General features: G+C 34.5%; 1 protein-coding gene across 1 annotated transcript in view; it reads right to left on the reverse strand.

The window, feature by feature from the left end:
• Positions 1–26,444, reverse strand: part of TYR (tyrosinase) — an 89,615-nt gene that overhangs the window by 15,886 nt on the left and 47,285 nt on the right. The window contains exon 4 of the mRNA XM_053708632.1: positions 12,095–12,276. Within this exon, the coding sequence (XP_053564607.1) occupies positions 12,095–12,276 (182 nt within the window). The remainder of the gene's footprint in view (positions 1–12,094; positions 12,277–26,444) is intronic.

A 26,444-nucleotide genomic window follows, 5' to 3' on the forward strand; every position in this document is an offset into this window, starting at 1 on the left:
AGGCATTTTATACGTTCTTGAAAAGGCATTTTCATATTTACTTGTACATGTGTACAGTGGCTTCACTAGGGGGGTGCGGGCCGCACTTGGGTGAAATTCAAAGAAATAAAATGTTGAGATGCATAGATTATTTTATTAGAGGCTGGCATTTGTGAACATTAGTGGGACTGGGGAAGTTGTAGACACACAATTTTTTTGCCCCTTAAGCCAGTGCTGCAATTTCGACAAATAGTTTTCCCGGCTGCTTTTGCTTGTTTGTACTTTGCTCCTCCCCTGCCCAATTTCACTATGAATGTTGTGGGTGTGCCGTGGGGCTTGCAAAGTTGTGCTGCTAGCCTAAACTTCCTATCTGTGCTCACTGCTCAGTGACATGCGGCCCAGGGCTGTGCACTGACAGACTTTGAACTGAGTCAGAGAGCAGAATTTTCATAGTTTGCGTGCCTAAACCTTTTCTTCAGTGATTTATTTTAGAGTGCTCTGTTTATCTTTCATTTGATGTTCTGCTGAGCCAGGGAGCAGCTCTAGGCATGAGCTTCATAATTAATGCAGTGCAGTTTACATATTTTGTATGTGTGTGTCTGAGTTTTTGTGTGTCTCAGTGTTTTTGTGTGTGTGTCTGAGTGTGTTTCCGAGTGTTTGTGTGTGCATCTGAGTATGTTTTTAAGTTTGTCTGAGTGTTTTTCTATGTGTGTTTGCCTGTGTTTTTGTGTGTGTCTGCTTTCTGGGGGGGGGGGGGGTGACACCATGACTTACCGCACCGGGTGACACCAACCCTAGTGACGCCACTGCATGTGTATATGTTCCTATTCATATGTAAAATGTGTTGAGTACATGGTATCGGAAGGAAAATTCACTTAAAGACCCCAACATCTACAACAAGCTAATTTTGACTTTCCGATGTAGTATTCTACTGCAATAAATATAAGTTTGAGATTCCACTGGTTACAGAGCTAGTTGAAATTTGGGGAAAAGCCTACTTACATCTAAGGATCAATAATGTGCAAAATGTTTGTTTGTGTACTTGTACCTTCTAATGCCATCTAGAGATCAGTTTTGGTTCGAAGGGCCATCCTGAGCTGAGAGAGAGGTTTATGTAAACATCTGTATAACCAAAATGTTTTGTGCTTTATCACACAAAGATGGCTGCCTTGGTTAAACCAAGCAAAACAAAAATATGGATCTTTTGCAGTACCAATACATAGAGGTAATCACTCTAAAAAAATAAAGAAAATATAAGAAAATTAAAAATGTTAAAATCCAGTAAAACAGTACCCCTAGAAACAGCAAAGGTCACCTATAAAATCCTCTCTACTTGACCTTCCTTAGTTGAAGTTAAGCGTAATATTCTTGCCCCGGGGCGGAGGTCACCTATCCCTAATACCTTACTGCTTCACTTTTTTGACTCTTTTCCCCAGTTTCCAGCACATTAAGTGATTTGTGTTATATTGATTAAGGTCAATGTATTTGTGCTTATCAATGCAAAATCAGACCTTACTGATTTTATGGATGATTCAGCTTACTACTCTGCCTATTCCAAACTACCATATGTTGGCACCAAGTGCCAGATTACGAGTGGCGCACCTACACTTATGTGCAAGCGATATAGAGTTCATCGCAGCCGTTTGTGCACGTTGGGTGTATTGTTCTTAGTTGAAAATAAATGCCAAGTGAGTAGAGATGTAGAGATATATAGCATTGTGATCACTTGAGAAAACTGAAAGCCAAAAGCCTTTTTGGGAGCAAATCTCACTACCAAACAAAAAAATTAGTGTTCTATCACTTTATGCTTTTCATATACAATATGTAGCACACCCTTAAAAACGCCTTGTAGTAAACCAAGTTACCAGACAAGTGATAATTTAAAAATGGGCACTCGTGTTTGCACTAGGCCGAGTGTAAAGTAGTGCACCAAGCCTTAGGGTTTATCAGATGAATGATAATGTATTAAAATACTGTATTTGAAAATTAGTTCCTTTTAAAACACATTTATAATGAAAATTTAACATTGTATCATTTTTTCTCCCAAGGTTTTCTATTTTACATGTAATATTAAAAACAAAGCTAGCATGACACTGAAATACGCGACACCCTGTCCGACGATCCACTGTTATGTTATTAACATTCTGCAGAAATTAAAATGTTTGAAATTCTAATAAATTATTTGGTTATAAAGGGATATAAAAAAGTCTGTTTCATTGTTGTAATAGAAATCATTACAATATGTATTATTCATAATTTTAGAAGGATTTTAACTCATATCTTTTTTCTTTTTTAAACTTAATTTGTGCAGGGTCCATTACTTCCTGTCACAAGGGGGCTGGGGTTTCTACAGGAACGCATACTGTATATAGCTTGATGTTAAATCTTCTAGAGCATCAGATTTAGCTGGTTTTCTAGCATTCACTGAGAAAGTGACAGGAAGTCTGAGCGTGGGCAAAAATCAGGAGTTACCAACATGTCAGCTCCCTTATTTAAGATTAGGGAGTGCTCATTTTGATATTTTCCCAATATGTCTTTTTGTATTGAGCCGGTTAATTCCTGTAAGTGCACTTCTCTCTGTATGTATTTAATCTCCATAAGGGAAAAAGGGGAAACCAGACATGGACTCCTTGCTCAGTGTGCTTAGAGGAATATGGCTACACCTCACTGACGAGGCCCAAAGAAAGCCAAAACGATAATTTGGGGTGGCAGTGTTTTTTTCAGAGAGGAATTGTCTGATATTTCGGTGCTGGACTGACCATGACAGGCGGGATCAGACTGATATACTACAGGAGAGCTCTACTCTTTGAAAAGCATTACTGGGCTAAAAATAAGCTGCACCCAGGTGGTAAATCGCCATAGAACAGGCTAACAATGGTATGGAGATGGTTGTTCATTCCTGTGAGTGCGCTTCTCTCTGTATGTATCTTTAAGTTTCCTTTTTTTTTTTTTATTACTTACTAAAAGTAGCATTGTTTCATATACATTTAAAAAAAAGTAAGACTACGATAAAGGTAGAACTATAAAGACATTTTAAGATTGGCAAGTGAATGGCAGGAAGTTTTCTTCAAATATTATAATTGATGCATTAACCATTCCCTTATTAGCATTTTTTTTAAAATCTTTTTATTGTTTTATACAAGGTTTACAGTCAGGAAGCGAACACTTAACATACCTATACATCATTAATCTATATATCGTACAACTTACACATGATATATTGCTTCCCTGTTTGGATGTCTATCAACATATTAACAAAAACCAGACAAAGGAGAAGGAAAAGGGGGAAAAAAAAACACATTAAAGAATAAACAAAAACAACGGTATCAGGGGCATCCGGCAGCCAAACTTTAACCGCTCTTCCCTTTAGATAGTAGCAATGCTCACTATCCTGTTAACCCCTATGGCCTATAGCTCTAGTTGACTATTCTATTCCATTATATGTAGGCTGACCATATTGCCGCTTTAAGAAGGAACACATATGAAAAATACATATGTGAGGGTTCTTATACAAAACCATTTCTTTAAACAGCCCTGAAAACAACCCTGACATATGTATTTTTCATATGTGTCCCTTTTTAAAGCGGCAATATGGTCAGCCTAATTATATGCAAACTCTCAGCATTGAACCATCTCTCGTAATCTGAAGGGGGACAGATACATATGCGCTATTGATGAGTTGTAGGGGGGGTGAGGGGGAGAGGGGGAGACACTTAACCCGGGGAAGGAATTCATGTGGCCTATAGTCTACTACTACATGTAGTCGGTAATTCATTCATGGTTATCCAATATTTAACGTTATCACTATTATTGTATAATCAATATTGCTATGTTGGGAGCTAAAACTCTCAAAGTATTGATTTATACTCATGGAATATAGGGTCATGCCTTTTGCTAAATGTTTAATTCTTTAAATAACCTATATTTTTAAACCAAAAATGCAGCCATCCTGGGCTGAGAGAAAGTTATAACGAATGCAACCAAACCCTGAGAACAAGGTGTAACTGAATGACAAATTGCTACATATATTTGAGAAAATGTAAGTGAGCAAGCTTGAAATATCAGGCTTTAATGTGGCTTATAGAATACTAGTGTGTAAGCCTGCCCAGAGAGCAGTCTATTTGTTGTAAATACAAAAAATAAAAAAGGTAGTAGCTTAGGTTTTTTTAGTGTTAGGTTTATTTATTTTGGGGGGTTTGGTGGGTGGTTGGTTTTACTGTTGGGGGGGGCATAGAATTTTTTGTAACAGTAAAAGAACTGTTTAACTTAGGGCAATTCCCTGCAAAAAGCCCTTTTAAGGGCTATTGGTAGTTTAGCATTCGATTAGGGGGTGTTTTTATTTTGGGGGGCTTAGGTTTAATTTTCGATAATTTGTTTATTATGTTCTGTAATGTTATTTTTTGTAATTTTAGGTTAACAAAAAAGTTAGTTTTTTTATTTTAATTGTAATTTGGTATTTTTAATTTAGGTAATTGGGTTTAATTTAGGGGGTAAAAGAAAAAAGGAGTGGTTCTGGGTGGCGCTCAAAATGAGCAACTTAGAGATTCAAGTTAAATATTTTTATGAAAGGCTATATAGCAATAGATTGTATCTAGATAAACTGAAGCGGTCCCAGAATAGATCCAAATGACTAGATATTATCTTGTAACAAAAATATTATTTATTCCATGAATCATTATAACAGTAAATATAAAATATATTATAAAATTGATGATGCCGGCATCTAAAAAACAAATCATATAGTGCGATAAAGATTGCAATGTGTATGTCAGTGTGTATCTTTTTCTAAACGAAATAAAAATGAAATGTATCACACTTATATTAAAAACCTGTGTCGTCCTGTTTGTATCAAATAACAATGTCAAACAGTGTCCAAGGAACAATTGTTCTATACAAACTCAGTTGTAAGAATAAACTCCGGGATTGTGGTTGTCTTCTCTCCTTGGTATTGAAAGTTATTACAGTTGTCTGTAAGCCGTGGAGGGTGCTATGATCCCTGTGTGAATCCAAACAGATCCGGGTTGTGGTTCAAAGAATGTTCCGGTATGGATAACCTTTTGTAGTTCCTAGGAGTGTTTTAGGATCCAAAGTTCTGATTTAAACAGATGGATGGGTATGAGTAGGTCCCGGGACAGGAATTACACATATGAAGATAGCTTGAAACAAGTTTTTAAGCTGCTTGATGTACCTGTCCTAGCTACTTATGTCTCCAATCTGTTATTTAGCAAACAAGCAAATGAGTATTGTGCACAGGAGCAGTCGGTAAATCTACGCGTTTCAGCCGCCAGGGGCCTTTATCAAGATACCTGTTTGCTCCGAGTTCCATTTTTAAATATTCCACGTCGTATCCTCATTGGACAGAATTAGACCAATCAGATCTTTAATACAGGGGGTGTATTCTCACATATTAAAAAGGTCCATGCAAGTTTTATGAACAATGTCTGTCTGTTTCCTTTAAAAATATACAATAGCAAAAATATGCATCTATATCTAATATTGGAAAAGCTATAATAATGTCCTAAGTGTCTGTGTCAAATTGCTACAATTTTAACAATTTTAACAATCTCTTCATGGATCTGATCAAAGGACGCCTCTAATGGATTCAGCATATTGCTACACAGCCTTTCATTTTGAGATTTAACCCTATCAATTCCATTAACTTTCTATGAGAAATAGACCAAATTGGATAAAAAAAAATTTTAAATTTTTTTAACTAAAAATACCAAATAGATTTAAGAGAAGTCCTTCATAAAATAAGCTATAATATCTGAAATAATTTTTTTAAATCTCGGTAGTTCATTTGTAAAAGGAAAATTTATCTAGTATTGGTCATAAATAGGTTACTAAGGTTATTTACTTAAAACAAATATCCGGATTAGTGGGGGACATGCAAGTCTGATTTAAATTGATTTATGTAGTTTATATAAAAAAAAATTTAAATCAAAAATAAGTATCCTAGTCTATTTAAATGATATATATATATATATATACATACAAGAAACATGAAATTTAAAATACTTCTAAAATTAAGCGGAAAAAAGGAAAAAAAAAGGAAAAAACAGCAAAAAATGACAAAATTTAATGGCAAAAAATGAGCATCTGATATTATCTCCTTAAAATAATATATGATATAGGTAGTTACTTATTGTCATATATAAGGGGATATGGAGTTTCTAAGATTAAAAACAAGAATAGAGGGAGATAATCTTTTGAGTTATAATTGTTATCATAATAAATTCTATAGAAAATTTTATAAAAATTATATAAAAAAATCCTTATAAAAATTCTTTATATAAAAAAGTTGATAAAAATAATAAAAAATGGTTCAAAAAAGTGGTTAAAATATGATTAAAAATTGATTTAAAATTATATGCACAATATCATGATATTTCATAAAATTAACTGTAATACCCTAAAAATTGGTCAATAGTTTTACAATAATGTACTCAAATCCATTTCTGAATTAAGTCCATGGGGGTAGAGGGTCTTAAAATTAAATATAAATTCAGCTTCTTTTCTGAGCAGAATATTGTTAATGTTTCCCCCTCTAATTCCTAAAAAAATTTGTTTAATACCCCAGTATTCGAAATGTTTAAGATTGCCCCCATGTGTATCCTTAAAGTGAGTGTACAATTTAGTTTCTGTAGATCCATGCTCTATCTTCAAAATATGTTCTCGGATCCTATCTCTTAAAATTCTACTCGTCTGTCCAAAGTAAAACAGTCCACAAGAGCATTTGATGCAATAAATTGTGTTTGCACTAGAACACCTAATTAATTGATTAATCTTAAATTTAAAGCCAGTGTTTTGTGATATTATTTCCTTCTTCTTGTGACTGTATTTACAGGATTTGCAGGTATTACATGGGAAGAAACCATTAAGTTTTTTCCCTCTTAGATCTCTATCTGTAGAGTTATGTTTGGATTCCTTGTATTCACTTTTAGATAGTATGCATTTCAGGTTTTTAGCTTTCTTAAAGATTATGTCAGGGTGATTTTTCACTCTATTGCCCAACACATGGTCTTGTTTAATTAAGTGCCAGTGTTTTTTTAAAATCTTTCTCACTTCGTAGTGCTGTGAGCTAAAATCAGTTATAAAAAGGTACAAACATCTCTTTGGAGTTATAAATATTGTCTGTGTTTTTCTTAACTTTATTTGATAATAGAACTTCTCTGTCTATTTTTGCAACTTCCATTTGTGTATTCGTTAAAAGTTTATTGTCATAACCTTTTTCTAAGAATCTCTCTGTTAGTATTTTAGATTGAGATTGATAGCTCTCTGTGGTGGAGCAATTTTTCCTAATTCTCATGTACTGGCTTTTAGGGATATTTAGTTTCCAACGATCTAAATGACAGCTGTCTGAATGGATGTAGTTGTTCGCGTCTATACTCTTAAAAAAGGTCTTTGTATAAATACTATTTCCACTGATTTCTAATTCAACATCCAAAAAACTTATTTTCTTACAACTATATTCATAAGTAAAAGATAGACCTAATATGTTAGTATTCAAATCTGTTAAAAATGTATCTAATAATTCAACATCTCCTCTCCATATGAAGATGTCATCTATAAATCTGCAATAGAGCACAAGGTTCGCCTCCCATGGTCCATTAAATATATACATATTTTCAAAATAGCCCATGAACAAATTTGCGTAACTGGGGGCGAACCTTGTGCCCATTGCAGTCCCCTTAACTTGCAGGTATATATCTTTATTAAATAGAAAACTGTTATTGTGTAATATGAAACTGATACATTCTAATATAAAACCATTCTGTGCCTTAGGTAGTTCTAAATCCTGATCTAAAAATGATTTAATGGCTTTTAGGCCCTTATCATGTGAGATGTTAGTATAAAGTGAGTTCACATCACATGTAACTAATATATAATTGTTTTTCCAATTTAAATCCTTAATTTTATTTAAAAAATGGGTGGAATCCCTAAGATAGGCTGGTAATTTGAGAACATACTTCTGTAGGAAGAAATCTATATATTGAGATAGGCCTGAAGTTAAAGAACCTATCCCAGAGATGATAGGGCGGCCCGGTGGGTTTTTTAAATCTTTGTGAATTTTCGGGAGGAAATAAAATGTTGAAGTTTTAGGATATGTTATGTTTAAAAAATTAAATTCTGACTCGTTAATAATTCCTGCTTCTTTAGCTTTTAGGAGTATTTCCTCTAATCCATTTTGTTGTTTTTTTTAAAGGGTTCAATTTGAGTTTACTATAAGTTGTTTTGTCCTGTAATATCCTATTAGCTTCAGTGACATAGAAAATTTGGTCCATGATAACAATACCCCCCCTTTGTCCGCTGGTTTCACTATTATCTCTGTATTATTTTGCAGTTCCTTAAGTGTCTCTATTTCTTTCCTACTTAGATTATTCCTTATTGGCTTGTTCTGATCTAGTGATTCCAAATCTCTTAATGTTTTGTTCAAATAATTTTGTGTGTTCACTTTTTTCCTGTGTGGGGTAAAAGGTGGACTTAGCTTTTAGTTCAGTGTGAATATAGTTACTATGTGTTGTTTTATCTTGTATGGGATTTTTTTTAAAATATCTTTTTAGAGTTAGTTTCCTAATGTACTGGTTTATATTGATTAAAGTCTCAAATTTATTGAGTTTGCAGGATGGTGCAAAACTTAAACCTTTTTCAAGCACTTTTTCTTGTTTGTCATTTAAATGTATTTTACTCAAATTGAATATACCCACTTTTTTAACATTATTTGTTTCATTTGTTTCATTTTTTCTCTCTTTATAGTTTTGTTTAGAGACTCCTCTCCCTCTTCTACTGCTTTAATTTAGGGGGTGTTAGGTTAGGGGGCTTAGTAATTTAGTTATTTGCGTTATGGGTTTTGGCGGTTTAATGTGTTAATAGGGTAATTAGGTTTATTGCGATGTGGGGGTTTTGCAGTTTTAGGGGTTAATAGGGTAATTAGGTTTATTGCGATGTAGGGGTTTGTGGTTTAGGGGTTAATAGGGTAATTAGGTTTATTGCGATGTGGGTGGTTGACAGTTAAGGGATTAATGTGTTAGGTTATTTGCGGATTAGGGGTTAATTACTTTATTATTTTGCGATGTGTGGGTTTGCGGTTTAGGTGTTAATACTTCTTGTGGTAGGGTAGGTTTTTTTTTTGTAATCATCCGTTTGCCTTCTCTGCATCCCGGTGAATTCTGAAAATGGCAAGGTGGTGAAAGAATCCACTGAACCCTACCATTTTCGGAATCCACCTGGCTGACCTTATTTGGTAGGATCAGACTGATATACTTCAAGAAAGTTTTCCTCTGTGAAAAGCACAACTGGGCTAAAAAAAAGAGGCTGCTCCTAGGTGGTATCTCGCCATAGCACAAGCCACCTAGCTGTTCGCTCCTGGTAGATCGCTTACCTCTTTCTATGCTAGTATTAAAATATGTTGTAATTAGAAGGCATTTAGTGTTCATTTTAAACCTAAATTTAATATAATTCTGCTTAATGTATGAATTTGCCAAAACATATACTGTACACTAAGGGGCCCATTTATTAATGGCCAGATGTACAAGGTTTGCCTGGTACCACAGAGCAGGCAGAATATGCAACCCGCATTTAACATTACACAAGCCACCCTTGCTAGGTGGCGGAGATGTTAAGTAGCAGCAGAGTATAAAACACTGGGGCATCAAAGCTGCTTTTGCCATGACACACATGACCAACAGGAAGCCTCAATTTTCATGTGTAGCAATAAAAATGGAAAGCAATTTGAGGGGGTTATGCTACTGTATCCATAAATAATTAAGATTGTATTATTATCAGCACAGCTGCAATATGGAGATAAAAAAAAAAAATACATACAATCCAGTTTGCCGTGAAATTTACTTGCCCGCACCTATTATTGTTATTGGTTATTTGTAGAGCGCCAACAGATTCTGCAGTGCTAAAATGGCCCTGGCGATCATGAACCAGTTATGGGTCGAGACCCGTGGTTTGAAGAACCCCAATTTAGAATGTGGTCAAATCAAGTGGTTGCACTAAGAGGTCAAGGTGGTTTATGCCAATCTATATTTTTCCAAAACGAATGGGCAGATCAAACATGTGTAAAACCCTGTACATAATAAAGATGGAAACTAATAAATACAATATTTCTGGTTAAAATAATTACTAGTTTAAAACAGACATTTTTCATCCAGAATATTCAAGTATCCTTAAAGCTTTAGTGCTATAGTGTATTTAAACCAATAACTAGTTAAGTAACTCTTGTAGCATATACAGTGTTAAACTTTTAAAAAGGATAAGGTTGACTTAAAATGCAAAATATACTTCAAGTAAAAAATAAAACTTGCTTGTGTAACATGTAAGATCATTAAACATGTATTACTATCCAAAGTGAGAGGATATAAAATACCATACCCACCATCAGTCCCATAGTATTAGTTGACTTCAAAGAGCTACAAAGATTCAAAATTCACCATTTCAATAGATCATATTACAGGACTGATCTCCTCCGGTGCCACTCCTGTCAAGTCAGGAAATCCTTGCTTTGACTCTAAATTTGGAACACTGGTAGAAAAGAAAAGATAGAAGCACACACAGAGGAACGGCCACACGCAACACACAATGTTGCACTTACTAGCTCAAAGATAAAAACAGGCAATTTCAAGTAAGGATGCTTGTGATGAACTCCGTGGCAGATGTTACTTATTATGATGAGATAAAACGATCCCAACTGACAGCCTCAGTATCCACTTGGCGTCCGGACAGCCTTCTGCAGACACTGTTAAGCTGTGCACACAGGGAGATACACAGTTCACCATACACTCCGACGCGTTTCCCCCGAACTTCGGTCGGGCTTTTTCAAGAGGTATAAACAAACGTTCAGTTCTTAGTGCCTTAACCGGCTTTTTAAACTGTCCCAATCAGAAACCTTGCTGGCAATGAGTCATCTGGTAGGTGTGCCAGACTTCTAATATTGGCAACGGCAATTGATACAAAGTGCTTCTACATAAAACCATTCATGAGATACACATAACAGTTAAATACACACTAAAAGATACATTATATAAGCTCATTTAAAATACATTTCATAATCTAATTTGATACGTTGTTATCCTACGGCACAAATTGATTATCTTATACCATTTGATAAGTACATTTAAAATCTTGAGCCGCAGCTTAAGGCAATTAATATAAAACGACTGAAATAAGAAGTTATCGACATCACATATATAAAATTATTAAATTAGAATAATATAGACATACATACTATAAGATTAAAAAACTTTCCTTAACTAGATTTAATCCGTTGTTAAATTGCCACACATTAAGTTCTCCTTTAACATTTGTTGATGTTTTTCTGATCATATTCAGTACGTCTTAGATACAAAAGTGACATTATTTCATATGTTCCAAAATAGAAATGAACTTGACATAACTTGACAATGTTTATAACGAAAACTCAATTAACTAACTAAAGTTCAATTTAGTATTTATGTCATATAGACGAAAGCTTTCTTGTAACTGGAATTTAACATTAGTTTGATATTTATGGAAATCACAGTTGGTGCTAAAAAGCCTGGATTATGTAAAAGTACTTGCTCAAAGCACCTAGAGTATAATAATCTATTAATTGATAACATGCTTTACCTACTATTACCACGGATTCGTATATAGATTTTAAACAACCTGTCAATTCATCTATGTATGTCAATCCAGATCTCTATGATACGTTCTCTGTGGATAAGTTGTTACTGCTAGTGTAATCGATTTTGCTTTAATATTATGTTTTGGGGCTAAGATATTACGTTTCAGGATTAAAAAATTACATTCCTTCTGGTTAGAAAATATTAATTAATTATCTTGGTATATTAAAAAAAACCTAAAATCTTATTTACCGTAAAATTATTTTAAAATGCAATGTATGTAAAATATAAAATTTCCCCTGCATACTTTTAGTTACTCCGTTTTTATCATTTTATATTACCATCATATTACCAAGTGTTTAATGCCCCTTTAATGTTTAACTTTAAAAAAAAAAAAAAATTAACTTGTTAAACAAAATAAAAAAACATAAGAATGTTCACACAAATTTTTGCATTTAGACCTTTCATTATGAAACTATAATTTGAAGAACATTTTTTTTTTTTACCTGTTTCTGCCAAATAGTCATAGTCATATCCTAAATCTCTTGATGCAGTGAAGAATTCTCCATTTGTATATAATGGAATAAAAGGAACCATATAGTAGTCACGATTATGTCCAATTGGTGCATTGGATTCTGGGTAAACTGTTAGTGCAGGACGATGTCTTCTGAGCCACTGCTCAAATATGCTGTTGAAAATAAATAGATCACATATGCATTCATTTTTAAAATTATATAGTATATTGCATTTAAATGTTTACAAATTTTGTTCATTCTAATTTTTTAGAACAGAGTAAACCTACATTTTATTTTTTTAAATGGCCTATGAGGGTTATTAATCAATACAGCTTTTGTGAGATGTCTCCTTCAGCTACTAAGCACTGTATGCTCAGGTACCAGATGTGCATAAACAAAAAAGTATCCTGTGGTGGTTATTGCTTTTTAAAACAGCTTAAATAGATATTTTTATATAACATATTTTAAACTTTATTTCTGCTATTTCATATGACTACAACACCACCTTTTATAAACAAATGGACATAAAAATAACCAATATGTCTGCCACCTTATAAATCTACTAAACTTGCGGTATTTTTGTGAATATTTTATACTTACAATACCTTTTAATGCAGGAAAGATTGAAATAGTCATTTTTAAAACTGTTTTCTGTAAACACAACATTTTAAACCCCTTTGTGACATTTTCTATAGTGTTAACATCCAAACTTCTATAATGCCAAGATCAGATCATGGGATGACTCCTTACGCTGCTAGGCACAGGCTGATTCTTCACTTTGCAGAACTCTGTATATGTCCCATCAAGTCCTAACAGCGTTAAAGCCCAGCGCCATTAGGATGGCATACAAATGTCCTAATGACGTGAATAATAATAATAATAATAATAATAATAATAATAATAATAATAATAATAATAATAATAATAATAATAATATAATGTTATTTTGCAAGTGTCTAAAATAATTTGTTGAAAATTGAGCCATCTTAGTAAAACATAATTTATGTAAGAACTTACCTGATAAATTCATTTCTTTCATATTAGCAAGAGTCCATGAGCTAGCGACGTATGGGATATACATTCCTACCAGGATTGGCAAAGTTTCCCAAACCTTAAAATGCCTATAAATACACCCCTCACCACACCCACAATTCAGTTTAACAAATAGGCAAGAAGTGGGGTGATAAGAAAGGAGCGAAAGCATCAACAAGGAATTGGAATAATTGTGCTTTATACAAAAAAATCATAACCACCACAAAAAGGGTGGGCCTCATGGACTCTTGCTAATATGAAAGAAATTAATTTATCAGGTAAGTTCTTACATCAATTATGTTTTCTTTCATGTAATTAGCAAGAGTCCATGAGCTAGTGACGTATGGGATAGCAGATACCCAAGATGTGGAACTTCCACACAAGAGTCACTGGAGAGGGAGGGATAAAATAAAGACAGCCAATTCCGCTGAAAAATTAATCCACAACCCAAATCAAAAGTTTCAATTTTTATAATGAAAAAAAAACTGAAATTATAAGCAGAAGAATCAAACTGAAACAGCTGCCTGCAGTACTATTCTACCAAAAACTGCTTCTGAAGAAGAGAAAACATCAAAAAGTTGGTAGAATTTAGTAAAAGTATGCAAAGAAGACCAAGTCGTTGCTTTGCAAATCTGATCAACAGAAGCTTCATTCTTAAAAGCCCAGGAAGTAGAAACTGACCTAGTAGAATGAGCCGTAATCCTCTGAGGCGGGGATTAACCCGACTCCAAATAAGCATGATGAATCAAAATCTTTAACCAAGATGCCAAAGAAATGGCAGAAGCCTTCTGACCTTTCCTAAAACCAGAAAAGATAACAAATAGACTAGAAGTCTTTCTGAAATCTGAGTAGCTTCAACATAATATTTCAAAACTCTTACCACATCCAAAGAATGTAAGAATCTTTCCAAAGAATTCTTAGGATTAGGACACAAGGAAGGGACAATAATTCCTCTACTAATGTTGTTAGAATTCACAACTTTAGGTAAAAATTGAAATGAAGACAGCAAAGCCACCTTATCCTGATGAAAAAAATCAGAAAAAGGAGACTCACAAGAAAGAGCAGATAATTCAAAAACTGTTCTAGCTGAAGAGATGCCTAAAAGGAACAATACTTTCCATGAAAGTAATTTTAATGTCCAAAGAAAGCATATGCTCAAACGGAAGAGCCTGTAAAGCCCTCAGAACCAAATTAAGACTCCAAGGAGGAGAAATTGGTTTAATGACAGGCTTGATACGAACCAAAGCAAATTTTTCTGTGAAAACAGTACAGAAAAAACAGAGATTTGTCCTTTCAAGGAACTTGCAGACAAAAACCCTTATCCAAACCATCCTGAAGAAACTATAAAATCCTAGGAATTCTAATAGAATGCCAAGAGAATTTATGAGAAGAGCATCATGAGATGTAAATCTTCCAAACTCGATAATAAATCTTACTAGACACAGATTTACGAGCCTGCAACATAGTATTAATCACTGAGTCAGAGAAACTTCTATGACTAAGTACTAAGCGTTAAATTTCCATACCATCAAATTAATCATTTGAGTTCCTGATGGAAAAAACGAATGTTAAGATATAAGGTCCGGCCTTAATGGAAGTGACCAAGATTGGCAACTGGACATCCGAACAAGAACCATATACCAAAACCTGTGCGGACATGCTGGAGCCACCAGCAACACAAAAGATTGCTCCCTAAAGATTTTGAAAATCACTCTAAAAAGAAGAACCAGAAGAGAAAAAATATAGGCAGATTGATAACTCCAAGGAAGTGTCAAAGCATAAACTGCTTCCGCCTGAGGATCCCTGAATAGGCCCCTGGGAAGTTCCTTGTTTAGATGAGATGCCATCAGATCTATTTCTGGAAGCCCTCACATCTGAACAATTTGAAAAAACACATCTGGGTAAAGAGACCATTCTACTGGATGTAATGCTTGATTGACAGAGATAATCCACTTCCCAATTGTCTATACCTGGGAAATGGACCGCAGAAATTAGACAGGAGCTGGATTTAGCCCAAGCAAGTATCCGAGATACTTCTTTCACAACCTAAGGACTGAGAGTCCCACCCTGATTATTGACATACGCCACAGTTGTGACATTGTCTGTCTGAAAAACAATCAACGTCTCTTTCTTCAAAAAGAAGCCAAAACTGAAGAACTCTGAGAAATGCACGGAGTTCCAAAATATTAAATGGTAATCTCGCCTCCAGAGATTTCCAAACCCCATGTGCTGACAGAGATACACAGACAGCCTCTCCAACCTAAAAGACTCGCATCTGTAGTGATCATGGTCCAGGTTGAATGAACCGAAAATACCCGTAGAACTATATGATGGTGATCTAACCACCAAGTCAAAGATAGTTGAACATTGGGATTCAAAGATATAAAAAGTGATATCCTAGAATCCCTGCACCATTAATTCAGCATAAAAAACTGGAAAGGTTTCCTATGAAAATGAGCAAAGGGAATCGAATCCAATGCTGCAGCCATGAGACCTAAAACTTCCATGCATATAGCAACTGAAGGAAATAATAGAGACTGAAGGTTCCGACAAACGGAACCCAATAAAATTGTCACGTGTCTGTTAGAGACAAAGACATTGACACAATCTATCTGGAAACCTAAAAAAAGGTGACCCTTGTCTGAGAAATCAAGGAGCTTTTGATAAAAAGATCCTCTAACCATGTCTTGAAGAAACAACAAAAGTTGAATCGTATGAGATTCCGCAGAACGAAAAGACTGAGCCAGTACCACAAGACCGTCCAATTAAGGAAACACTGAGAACCTTGAAAAGATTCTTAGAGCTGTCGCTAGACCAGAAGGAAAAGCAACAAATTGGTAATGCTTGTCAAAAAAAGAGAATCTCAGAAAATGAAAATAATCTGAATGAAAACAGAAAATGAAGATGTGCATCTATTGTATCTATTGTAAACAAATAATGCCCTCACTGACCAAAAGGCAGAATAGACCATATAAACACCATTCTAAAAGATGGTACACTTATGACAATTCAAAAAGATTTTTTATCTTTGGGACAATGAATAGTTTTGAATAAAACCCCCAAACCCTGTTCCTAAAATGGAACTGGTATAAATACCCCAGAAAACTCCAGGTCTGAGCAGCGCCTTGAGCCCCAACGGGTGACCAGCTGCGCTTCACAAGTACCCAATACATACAGGTCTGAAACACACTTCCGGAAAGTGTGAGCCTTACTGGAATATGTTAGAGAAAACAAAAACAAAAAAAAAACACGACTTCTCACAGGCGGTTTTACTCGGAATCCTATTCTGTACCCAAATCTAAGAAGTTTGGACCGAATTGAACCAAATATTTAAAAAAAAAAAAAAAAAAAAAAAGTCTTATTCCACCTTAGCTGGTAAGGGGCAGGTTAAGAACCGCACCTACATGCAAATTTGGGGAGCTGACTTTGATCTTTTAAATGGTTTAAATTGAATGAAGAAAACTTCCAATTATAAACATGTTACTTGGGGAAGAATTAGGATTCCGTTCATTAGAAAGAACAAAAACTAATATAAGCTTAAGATTTAGTCTTAGAACTCAATCTTGAAGCCCAGAGTAACAGTTGAAGAAATGAATCCAATTGTGAACCAAATAATTGATTACCTTGGAAAAAAAGAAATATGGAATTAAGAAATCAAATTAGCATTCCAAGATTGAAATCATAAAGTTCTTCTAGCTAAAATAGCTAAAGACATAGATTAAACTTCATTTGTGAAAATATCAAAAAAATGACGACACAAATGAAATTATTAGCATGTTGATCAACTTAACAATGCTAAACAAATCATAATCCGATACTTGTTGCACTAAAGTATCCAACCAGAACGTTGAAGCAGTTGCAACATCAGCCAAATAAATTACAGGTCTAAGAAACGTACCTGAAAATAAATAATTTTCCTTAAATGAGATACAAGTTTCCCATCTGAAGGAAAAAAATAAATACTATTTGCTATAGGAATAGTAGTATGTTTAGCAAGAGTAGAGATAGCCCCATTAACTTGGGGGATCTTTCCTCAAAACTTAAAACTAACTGCCGGCAAAGGATACAATTTAAAAACCTTAAAGAAGGAATAAAAGAACTTCCCGGCCTATTCCATTCCCTAGTTACAGGAACTGGAAAAAAAAAACCTCTGAAGAAACCACAGAAGGTTAATAAGCAGAATTTAAATGTTAGCTAGTCTTAAAATCAAAAGAACTAGTTACTTCAATATCCAAAATAATCAACACCTTTTCAATAAAGAACGAATGTACTCTATTTAAAAATAAAAAAGATTTGTTAGTGTCAATATCGGATGAAGAATATTCTGAATGAGAAAAACCACCATCAGAGAAGGATAATTCAGTATGTTGTTGGTCATTTGAAACTTCATCAACTAAATGAGAAGTTTAAAAAAAGACCTAAAAGTTTTATTAGAAGGCGGGATGGCAGACAAAGCCTTTAGAATAGAATCAGAAAAATATTCTTATAAATTCCTAAGTATATCTTGTACATTAGATGTAAAAATAATAGCAATAGATAATGCATAAATGCATGTAAAAGTATATCATAATAACTTATTACAAACCATAGCTAAAGATAAACATTCATAACATTAAAATAAATTAACTTAGCTTTGGTAGGACTAATATCAGTCATCAGGAATCCCTCAGTATTTGGAATATCTTGCAATATGTAATAGAAAAATAAACATATAAAGCAAAATTATCAAATTCCTTAAATGACAGTTTCAGGAATGGGAAAAAATGCAAACAGAACAGGCTTCTAGAAACCAGAAGCAACTAAAAAATGAGACTTAAATAATGTTAAAAATCTGGCGCCCACATTTTTTGGCGCCAAAAAAGTCTACAACAAACACAAGAGCCAAATATGACGCAACTACGTGAAAAATTCCAGCGTCAACTACGACGCCGGAAATGACGTCATTGACGTCAGACAAACGTCAATCTCACGCCAAAAAAGTCTTGCGCCAAAAATGACGCAATAAATTCTAGCATTTTTTGCACCCGCGAGCATAACAGCCCGCAATTTAAAGGAAAAAAGTCAATTGAAAATTTAGGTAAGAAAAATATTTAAATTCATATGCATTTTCCCAAAAAAATGAAACTGACAGTCTGAAAGAAGGAAAATAAACTGATTGACCTGAATCATGGCAAATATAAGTATAAAACATATATTTAGAACTTTACATATAAAGTGCCAAACCATAGCTGAGAGTGTCATAAATAAGACTTACTTACCCAAAGACACTCATCTACATAAAGTAGATAGCCAAACCAGTACTGAAACGAGAATCAGTAGAGGTAAATGGTATATAAGAGTATATTGTCGAAAAGGGAGGTAGGAGAGGTAGGAGAAGAAATCTCTACGACCGATAACAGAGAACCTATGAAATAGATCCCCTAGAGGAAGACCATGGTATTCAAATAGGCAATACTCTCTTCACATCCCTCTGATATTCACTGCACTCTGAGAGGAAAACCGGGCTTCAGCCTGCTGCGAAGCGCATATCAACGTAGAAATCTAGCACAAAAACTTACTTCACCACCTCCATGGGAGGCAAAGTTTGTAAAACTAAATTGTGGGTGTGGTGAGGGGTGTATTTATAGGCATTTTAAGGTTTGGGAAACTTTGCCCCTCCTGGTAGGAATGTATATCCCATACGTCACTAGCTCATATTATAGATAACATTGCTAGCACCCAGTGTGTCCCCCTAGTTAAATTTTTGAGTTTTATTTAATTCATCGATTTATTTTCTAGTCATTAAGGTGATCTTTAATGTGATGTAAACCAGGGCTCAAAATTTAAAGTCCTAAGCTACTATAGCCAGGACAAAATGTTACTCGGCACTGCTAATCCCACCCACACCACACCCACTATTTACCTCCTCTTTGCATTTCTTAAGCCATCGTGAAACAATTTGTAATGTTGTTATAGTTTTATACTATAACAAATTAAATAATGCTACATACATACACATATATATATATATATATATATATATATATATATATATATTTTTTTTTTTATTTATTTATAATTATCTCTCCCTTCTCTCTCTCTCTTAACTTCCTCCTCTCTTCAATCTCTCTTTTTACCCTTCCCCTTCTCTGTCAGGTCATATCTTCTCTTTACACTATTTCTTTCGCCTTGCTCATATCTCTTCACTCTTTTCCCTCGATTGTCTCTTAACTCTACCTTCTACTCCACTTTCTGTTTCTCTCCATTCTCTCTCTCTGCCCTGTTTACCCTCTCAGAAGTAACAGTCTAAGCACTAATGTGGTACCTACAGCCCTAGACGAATAACATAACTTTGCACTTTCATGGATATATAATATCCCTTTAGATAATAGGTTTTACCACACAAAATGTGTTTGTCTATGCTGAAATAGGAATGTACATTCTGCAAATACAATGTGCCAACTTTGCTACTCACAACATGCCACCAGAATCAACATTCACTAACTTTCACTCACCACCATTAAAATTTTCACTCGCCAATGGCTAGTGGAAATTTTGAGCCCTGTGTAAACCTTGTTTTAGCTAAATTCTTAAACAAACAGGACATAAAATGATACATACATAAAAAGTTAATATTTGACACAGAAATATTAGACACAAGGTTTGAAAGATAGGCAACAACATGCCTATTTTAAAAAACTACAAAAATCTTCTTCTCCAAACCACTTCAACCATTTTGAATTGTTCTAAAATGCTTAACGATATTTAAAAAGGGACATTAAACACTAAATAAATGCTAGCTAGAATGATGCATTCAAAGAAAAGATTAGTCTGAGAATAATATGAAGATGTATTTTTTAAAGTTTCATTAGCTGTTTAAATATTGACGAAATAAGTGTAAAGTGTCAATAAATCAATTGGAGCTGCCATGTTGTAACTTGGATTACCTGCTCTACTGTGGCCATTAAGGGACAGTTATAAATAGGCCAATGACTGTGTGGAATATAACAGTGTGCTGCACTTCCATTTCTAAAAGGAACTAAAAAGCTTACAATTTCAATATGGAATTTAGGCAAAATGGGACAAAATAAATAATGAAAGTATATTGCAGAGGTTTTTTTTTTATATATACATAATTTATCATACCATTATTTAATGTCGCTTTAATTAATAAAACAAAAAAAAAGTTTTACAAAAATGCTTTATTTTGGCCATGTTTGACACCTATGGTGAGAACTATTGTGCATAATATAGAGGATGTATATCATATGATCTGGCAGCCATTTTGTTTTACGCAAACATTTTGTAAATCTATTTCCTCTAAAACCGCTTATGTTAGAACTTTGAAATTTGCTGTATAACCTTATATTGTGGCATAGAGTCCAATTGTTCATGTTGAAAGAATTGGTGAAATGTTGCGACCGCTTATGTTAGAGCTGTAAAAACTAGTTTTATATTGTGACGTAGCAGCTTGTATGCAATTGCAAAGGAAATGCGCTTGGCCACCTCTATTGCTGCTTACAGCTATATTATTTGTTATTGTCTGGATTATATTATTAATATACTGCCACTTTTTAAATGCTTATAATAACCACAGCATAACTCAAACTCATGAAACGTGGCACAATGCTAGAGATCTATGCTGTGCATAATCCTATGCAACAAATCTCAGGTCATGTGACCTAGCAGCCATATTGCTTTTTGCGACAAATTTTTACAAACGCTTGAAAAGCTTCACAGTTGTGAAACTTGTTGTGTGTACTGACCTAGAAAATGTTGTTCAAGAGAAGTGATTTAATCACATGATCTAGCTGCCATTTTGAAATGTGCAAAAATCTTTAAACATCTTCTTCTGTGAAACTACTAAGTGCAATTTTGCACATGTGCTCATTGCAAGGTCATCTACCAAGATGGTTCCAATTGCAAATTTTCCATAATCAACATGGCCGATATGAGCCATTCGCCTTTTTATCGTTCAGTTGCGTAAATTTGCACTTTATGCATTATGTTTACACTGTTTAACTATAATACAGTGTAGCAGACACTTGATTACACAGCCACTGAGCAGTTGCCGTTGTGAAATAAAACATTTGCAAATTTTCAGGAAACTTCTGCAGATTCTAGAGGTCTATAGTGAGCATTATTATGTGCAATTTGAAAGCCATACATTGCATAGCTTGGTGGCCATTTTGTTTTGTTTGCAAGGTTTTTAAAAACTACAAAAATATTCTTCTCCGAAACCGCTTATGGGAAAGACTTGAAATTTTGTTTAGAGTTATCTTATGACTAATATTCAGATTGGTTCAATTGAAGTTGATATGTTATGTGGTTTAACCGTCATTTTGAATTGTTTAAAAATGCTTAACGATATTTATTAATTAATAAAACATAAAAACGCTTTATTTTTGCCAAATTTTACTACTATGGTATGAACTATTGTGCACAATATGGAGGCTGTATATAATTTTGTTTTACGTGAACATTTCGAAAATCTATTTTCTCTGCAACCGCTTATGTTAGAACTGTGACACTTGCTGTATAACCTTATATTGTGAGTCATAGTTGTTCATGTTGAAGGAATTGGTCACAAGCTGTGGCAGCCATATTTGTTTATACGAAAATTTTGAAAAATGTGTTTTCTTTGTAACCACTTATGTTAAAGCTGTGAAATTTGCTGTAAAACCATATATTGTGACCTAGAGTTACATCTGTCATGTTGAAAGTATTTGTCATATGCTGTGGCAGCCATTTTTAAAAATGTGAAAATGTGTTTTCTTTCCATCTTATGTTATCACTGTAAAATCTTGCTTTATAGTTTGACTTTGCATCGCCTTGGCAATGGCATACAAGCAGCTCTTTACCACCTCTATTGCTGCTTGCAGCTATATTTTTCTTATATATTTTCTTGTTTTAAGTGTATAAGATAGTGTGGAAACAGAGTCCAACTGATTACAAACAAATGGATTTCGGCAATTTTTGTAAAAAATTATTTTGTCAAATCTTTGTCTGATAATTTAATTTTTTTTTTTTATTGAAAAAAAACTTTCGTCAGGAAAAAAGCAAAAAAAACCAAAAAAAAAAAACCTGTGAGACTAAACACTATTGCTATCCCTTCATACAGTCCTTAAAAATGAACCCAATACTAACCTTCACCGAGCCTACTAAACCCCAAGACTTACCTAACACATTTCCTTAAATACTGGGTTCTTCAGCTATCCTAATGAACCCTCACTCCCTATATATAAAAAAATAAAAGAAACACTCACACCAAGCCCACACATCTAGAAAATCAGAACATTCAAAAAAGTGCTTAACAGTAAATAATCCCGTATATACAAAATTATTTACATCAGTGTTTCCACTTTTTTCCCCCCAGATACATTCAACTATTCCCAACCTCATCCTATCACGACAAAAATTCAAATATAACCTTCCACAGAGCATACAAACACAAGCATCCACATCCACTACCTTATTCTTAAAAGCTAAAATATACTGAGCATCCCATGAAGTTTCTTCCACACAACAAGCCAACAACCACATTACCTTTGACTGGAAATTATCCTGACCACACAAGCCAAACAAAACCATTTCAAACGTAAATAATCAAATCCATAATCTTTTTTCCAAGTGCCTTCCACACATTTCTTGCATACTCACAGCTCTACAAAAACCATGTACCACATCCTACCCTTGGACAACATTCAGAATAAAACTAACCTTCTGAGCCATTGAAATTCCCTTGTAGGCAAATATTGCATAGCCATCCATGATACATCTTTCTATTTACCACATTTTTTTCCACTCACATTCGTTTATACTTGCACACTCTCAGACTCGGTTAAACCCCCAATCACATGAATTTCTCCCTACCTTGTAATAATGCCATTAGCTTCTTACTATGACACAACACATCCTTTGAAACATTCACCAGCTGATACTTTCTTAAATATTTTTCTATTCTCGCATAAAATCATGGTGGCTTAAAACATTCAGGCCTCCTATTATCTCTAACACCCAACCCAAGTCTTCATAACACCCCACCAGCAGCATACCTCATCATACACCCTGCAATACTATCTTTCATAAAAAGCTTTACACATATACTTAAAGGGATAGGCAACACCAGAATTTTGGCATTTAAAAAGATAGATAATCCCTTTATTACCCATTCCCCAGTTTTGCATAACCAACAGTTGCAATAATACACTTTTTACATCTGATTACCTTGCCCCTTTAAGTTCTTTTGAAAGACTTGCATTTTAGCCATTCAGTGCTTACTCTGAACTTCACGTGCGTGAGCACCTAGTTATCTATAGATAACACATGAACCAACGCCCTCTAGTGGGGAAATAAACTTTCAAATTGCATTCACATAAGAGGTGGCCTTCAAGGTCTAAGAAATTAGCATATGTGCCTCCTAAGTTTAGCTTTCAACTAAGAATACCAAGAGAACAAAGCAAAATTGGTGATAAAAGTAAAATTGGAATTTTTACTCTACTCAAACTAACCTGTGAATCACACACCCCACTGTAAAATAAGTATCTTTTTTGGCATATGCACTCTCTACAAAACTATAAACATAAACTAAATGTGCTTTCAAATGCTCTCTCAAATTCCATTGCAGCAAATGCTTACACTCCCTACTGTACCATAAAATATCTCGCACACAACCCAAATATTAATCAGCCTGCCTGCAAGATACAACACACACACCTGTTCTTCACCTAAACTCTTAACACACTTCATCCAATCAGCCAAAACCTTTGCAATCAATTTATAATTCACATTCAATAAAGATGTAGGCTTCAGATTTTTCAAATCCTTTTTCACCATCTTATATAGATAAGTAATTACACTCTCTTTCATTGATTCTTTAACATTCTTTAATACACAAACCTCAAGTAAAAATCAAATCCCAAAGAGAACAGTACAAATCAAGGCAGACTCTACTACATAGACAAGTAATGTCTGCTGTAGGCTTGAATTTGAACAGCTGGTGTGCCAGTACTGGTGGTTTTTCAAATACACTTGATTTTGAAAACTTCTGCAGATTCTAGAGGTCTATAGTGAGCATTAGTATGTGCAATTTGAAAGCCATACATTGCATAGCTTGGTGGCCATTTTGTTTGCACGGTTTTTAAAAACTACAAAAATATTCTTCTCCAAAAGACTTGAAGTTTTGTTTAGAGTTATTTTATGACTAACATTCAGATTGGTTCAAGTGAAGTTGATATGTTATGTGGTTTAACAGTCATTTTGAATTGTTTAAAAATGCTTATCAACATTTTTGCCTTGATTTTTGTAGTTTTTAAAAATCTCAAGTAAAAATCAAATCCCAAAGAGAACAGTACAAATCAAGGCAGACTCTACTACATAGGCAAGTAATGTCTGCTGTAGGCTTGAATTTGAACAGCTGGTGTGCCAGTACTGGTGGTTTTTCAACTACACTTGATTTTGAATAATCTTATCTATAAATCTGGACTTGAGTCTAGAGAAGATAAGGTTTGGAATCGTCATTGTGTGAATAGAAACCTCAATTGTTTGGCTATTGTTTGGCTAGGTATTAAGCATTTACAATACAGGCCAATTGTTCACTGTCCATTTAATTTAAGAGATTTTCTGAACTTTTTTTTGCCTTACAGTTTCAAATTATGTGACTATTTTTGTCACACACACACACACACACTTAAATTACGAGTTTTTCGTTGCAGATTTTAACGCTGAAAAAAATGGCAATTTCAGCGTAAAAGCAAGAACGCACTATTGGGAGTCATGTCGGTATAGTTATACCACAAGCATTTTAGCCTGTAACGCAACGTCAATCCCGCACTCAAAAAAACCCATAATTTATGTAAGAATTTACCTGATAAATTCATTTCTTTCATATTGGCAAGAGTCCATGAGCTAGTGACGTATGGGATATACAATCCTACCAGGAGGGGCAAAGTTTCCCAAACCTCAAAATGCCTATAAATCCACCCCAACCACACCCACAATTCAGTTTAACGAATAGCCAAGAAGTGGGGTAATAAGAAAGGAGCAAAAAGCATCAACAAGGAATTGGAATAATTGTGCTTTATACAAAAAAATCATAACCACTATAAAAAGGGTGAGTCTCATGGACTCTTGCCAATATGAAAGAAATGAATTTATCAGGTAAATTTTTACATAAATTAGGTTTTCTTTCATGTAATTGGCCAGAGTCCATGAGCTAGTGACGTATGGGATAGCAAATACCCAAGATGTGGAACTCCACGCAAGAGTCACTAGAGAGGGAGGGATAAAAATAAAGACAGCCAATTCCGTTGAAAAATTAATCCACAACTAGTGATGTTGCGAACCTAAAAATTTGGGTTCGCGAACGGCGAACGCGAACTTCCACAACTGTTCGCGAACGGGCGAACCACCATAGACTTCAATAGGCAGGCGAATTTTAAAACCCACAGGGACTCTTTCTGGCCACAATAGTGATGGAAAAGTTGTTTCAAGGGGACTAACACCTGGACTGTGGCATGCCGGAGGGGGATCCATGGCAAAACTCCCATGGAAAATTACATAGTTGATGCAGAGTCTGGTTTTAAGCCATAAAGTGCATAAATCACCTAACATTCCTAAATTGTTTGGAATAACGTGCTTTAAAACATCAGGTATGATGTTGTATCGATCAGGTAGTGTAAGGGTTATGCCCGCTTCACAGTGACAGACCAAACTCCCTGTTTAAAGGGACAGTCTACACCAGAATTTTTATTGTTTTAAAAGATAGATAATCCCTTTATTACCCATTTCCCAGTTTTGCATAACTAACACATTTATAATAATATACTTTTAACCTCTGTGATTATCTTGTATCTAAGCCTCAGCAAACTGCCCCTTTTTTCAGTTCTTTTGACAGACTTGCAGTCTAGCCAATCAGTGCCTGCTCCCAGATAACTTCTCGTGCACGAGCACAGTGTTATCTATATGAAATACGTGAACTAACACCTTCTAGTGGTGAAAAACTGTTAAAATGCAATCTGAAAGAGGTGGGCTTCAAGGTCTAAGAAATTAGCATATGAACCTCCTAGGTTAAGCTTTCAACTAAGAATACCAAGAGAACAAAGCAAAATTGGTGATAAAAGTAAATTGGAAAATTGTTTAAAATTACATGCTCTATCTGAATCATGAAAGTTTATTTTGGCCTAGACTGTCCCTTTAACGCACCGCAAACTCCCCATTTGCACAAGGTTGGATACCAAGCTAGCCATGTCCCGTTCCTTGTCCTCACTGATGTCATTGAAGGTCTCTTCCTCCACCCAGCCACGTACAACACCAAGGGTCGACGAAAGGT

The sequence above is a fragment of the Bombina bombina genome, chromosome 3 (genome assembly GCF_027579735.1).
Source record: "Bombina bombina isolate aBomBom1 chromosome 3, aBomBom1.pri, whole genome shotgun sequence".
In the NCBI taxonomy this organism is placed as follows: Eukaryota; Metazoa; Chordata; class Amphibia; order Anura; family Bombinatoridae; genus Bombina; species Bombina bombina.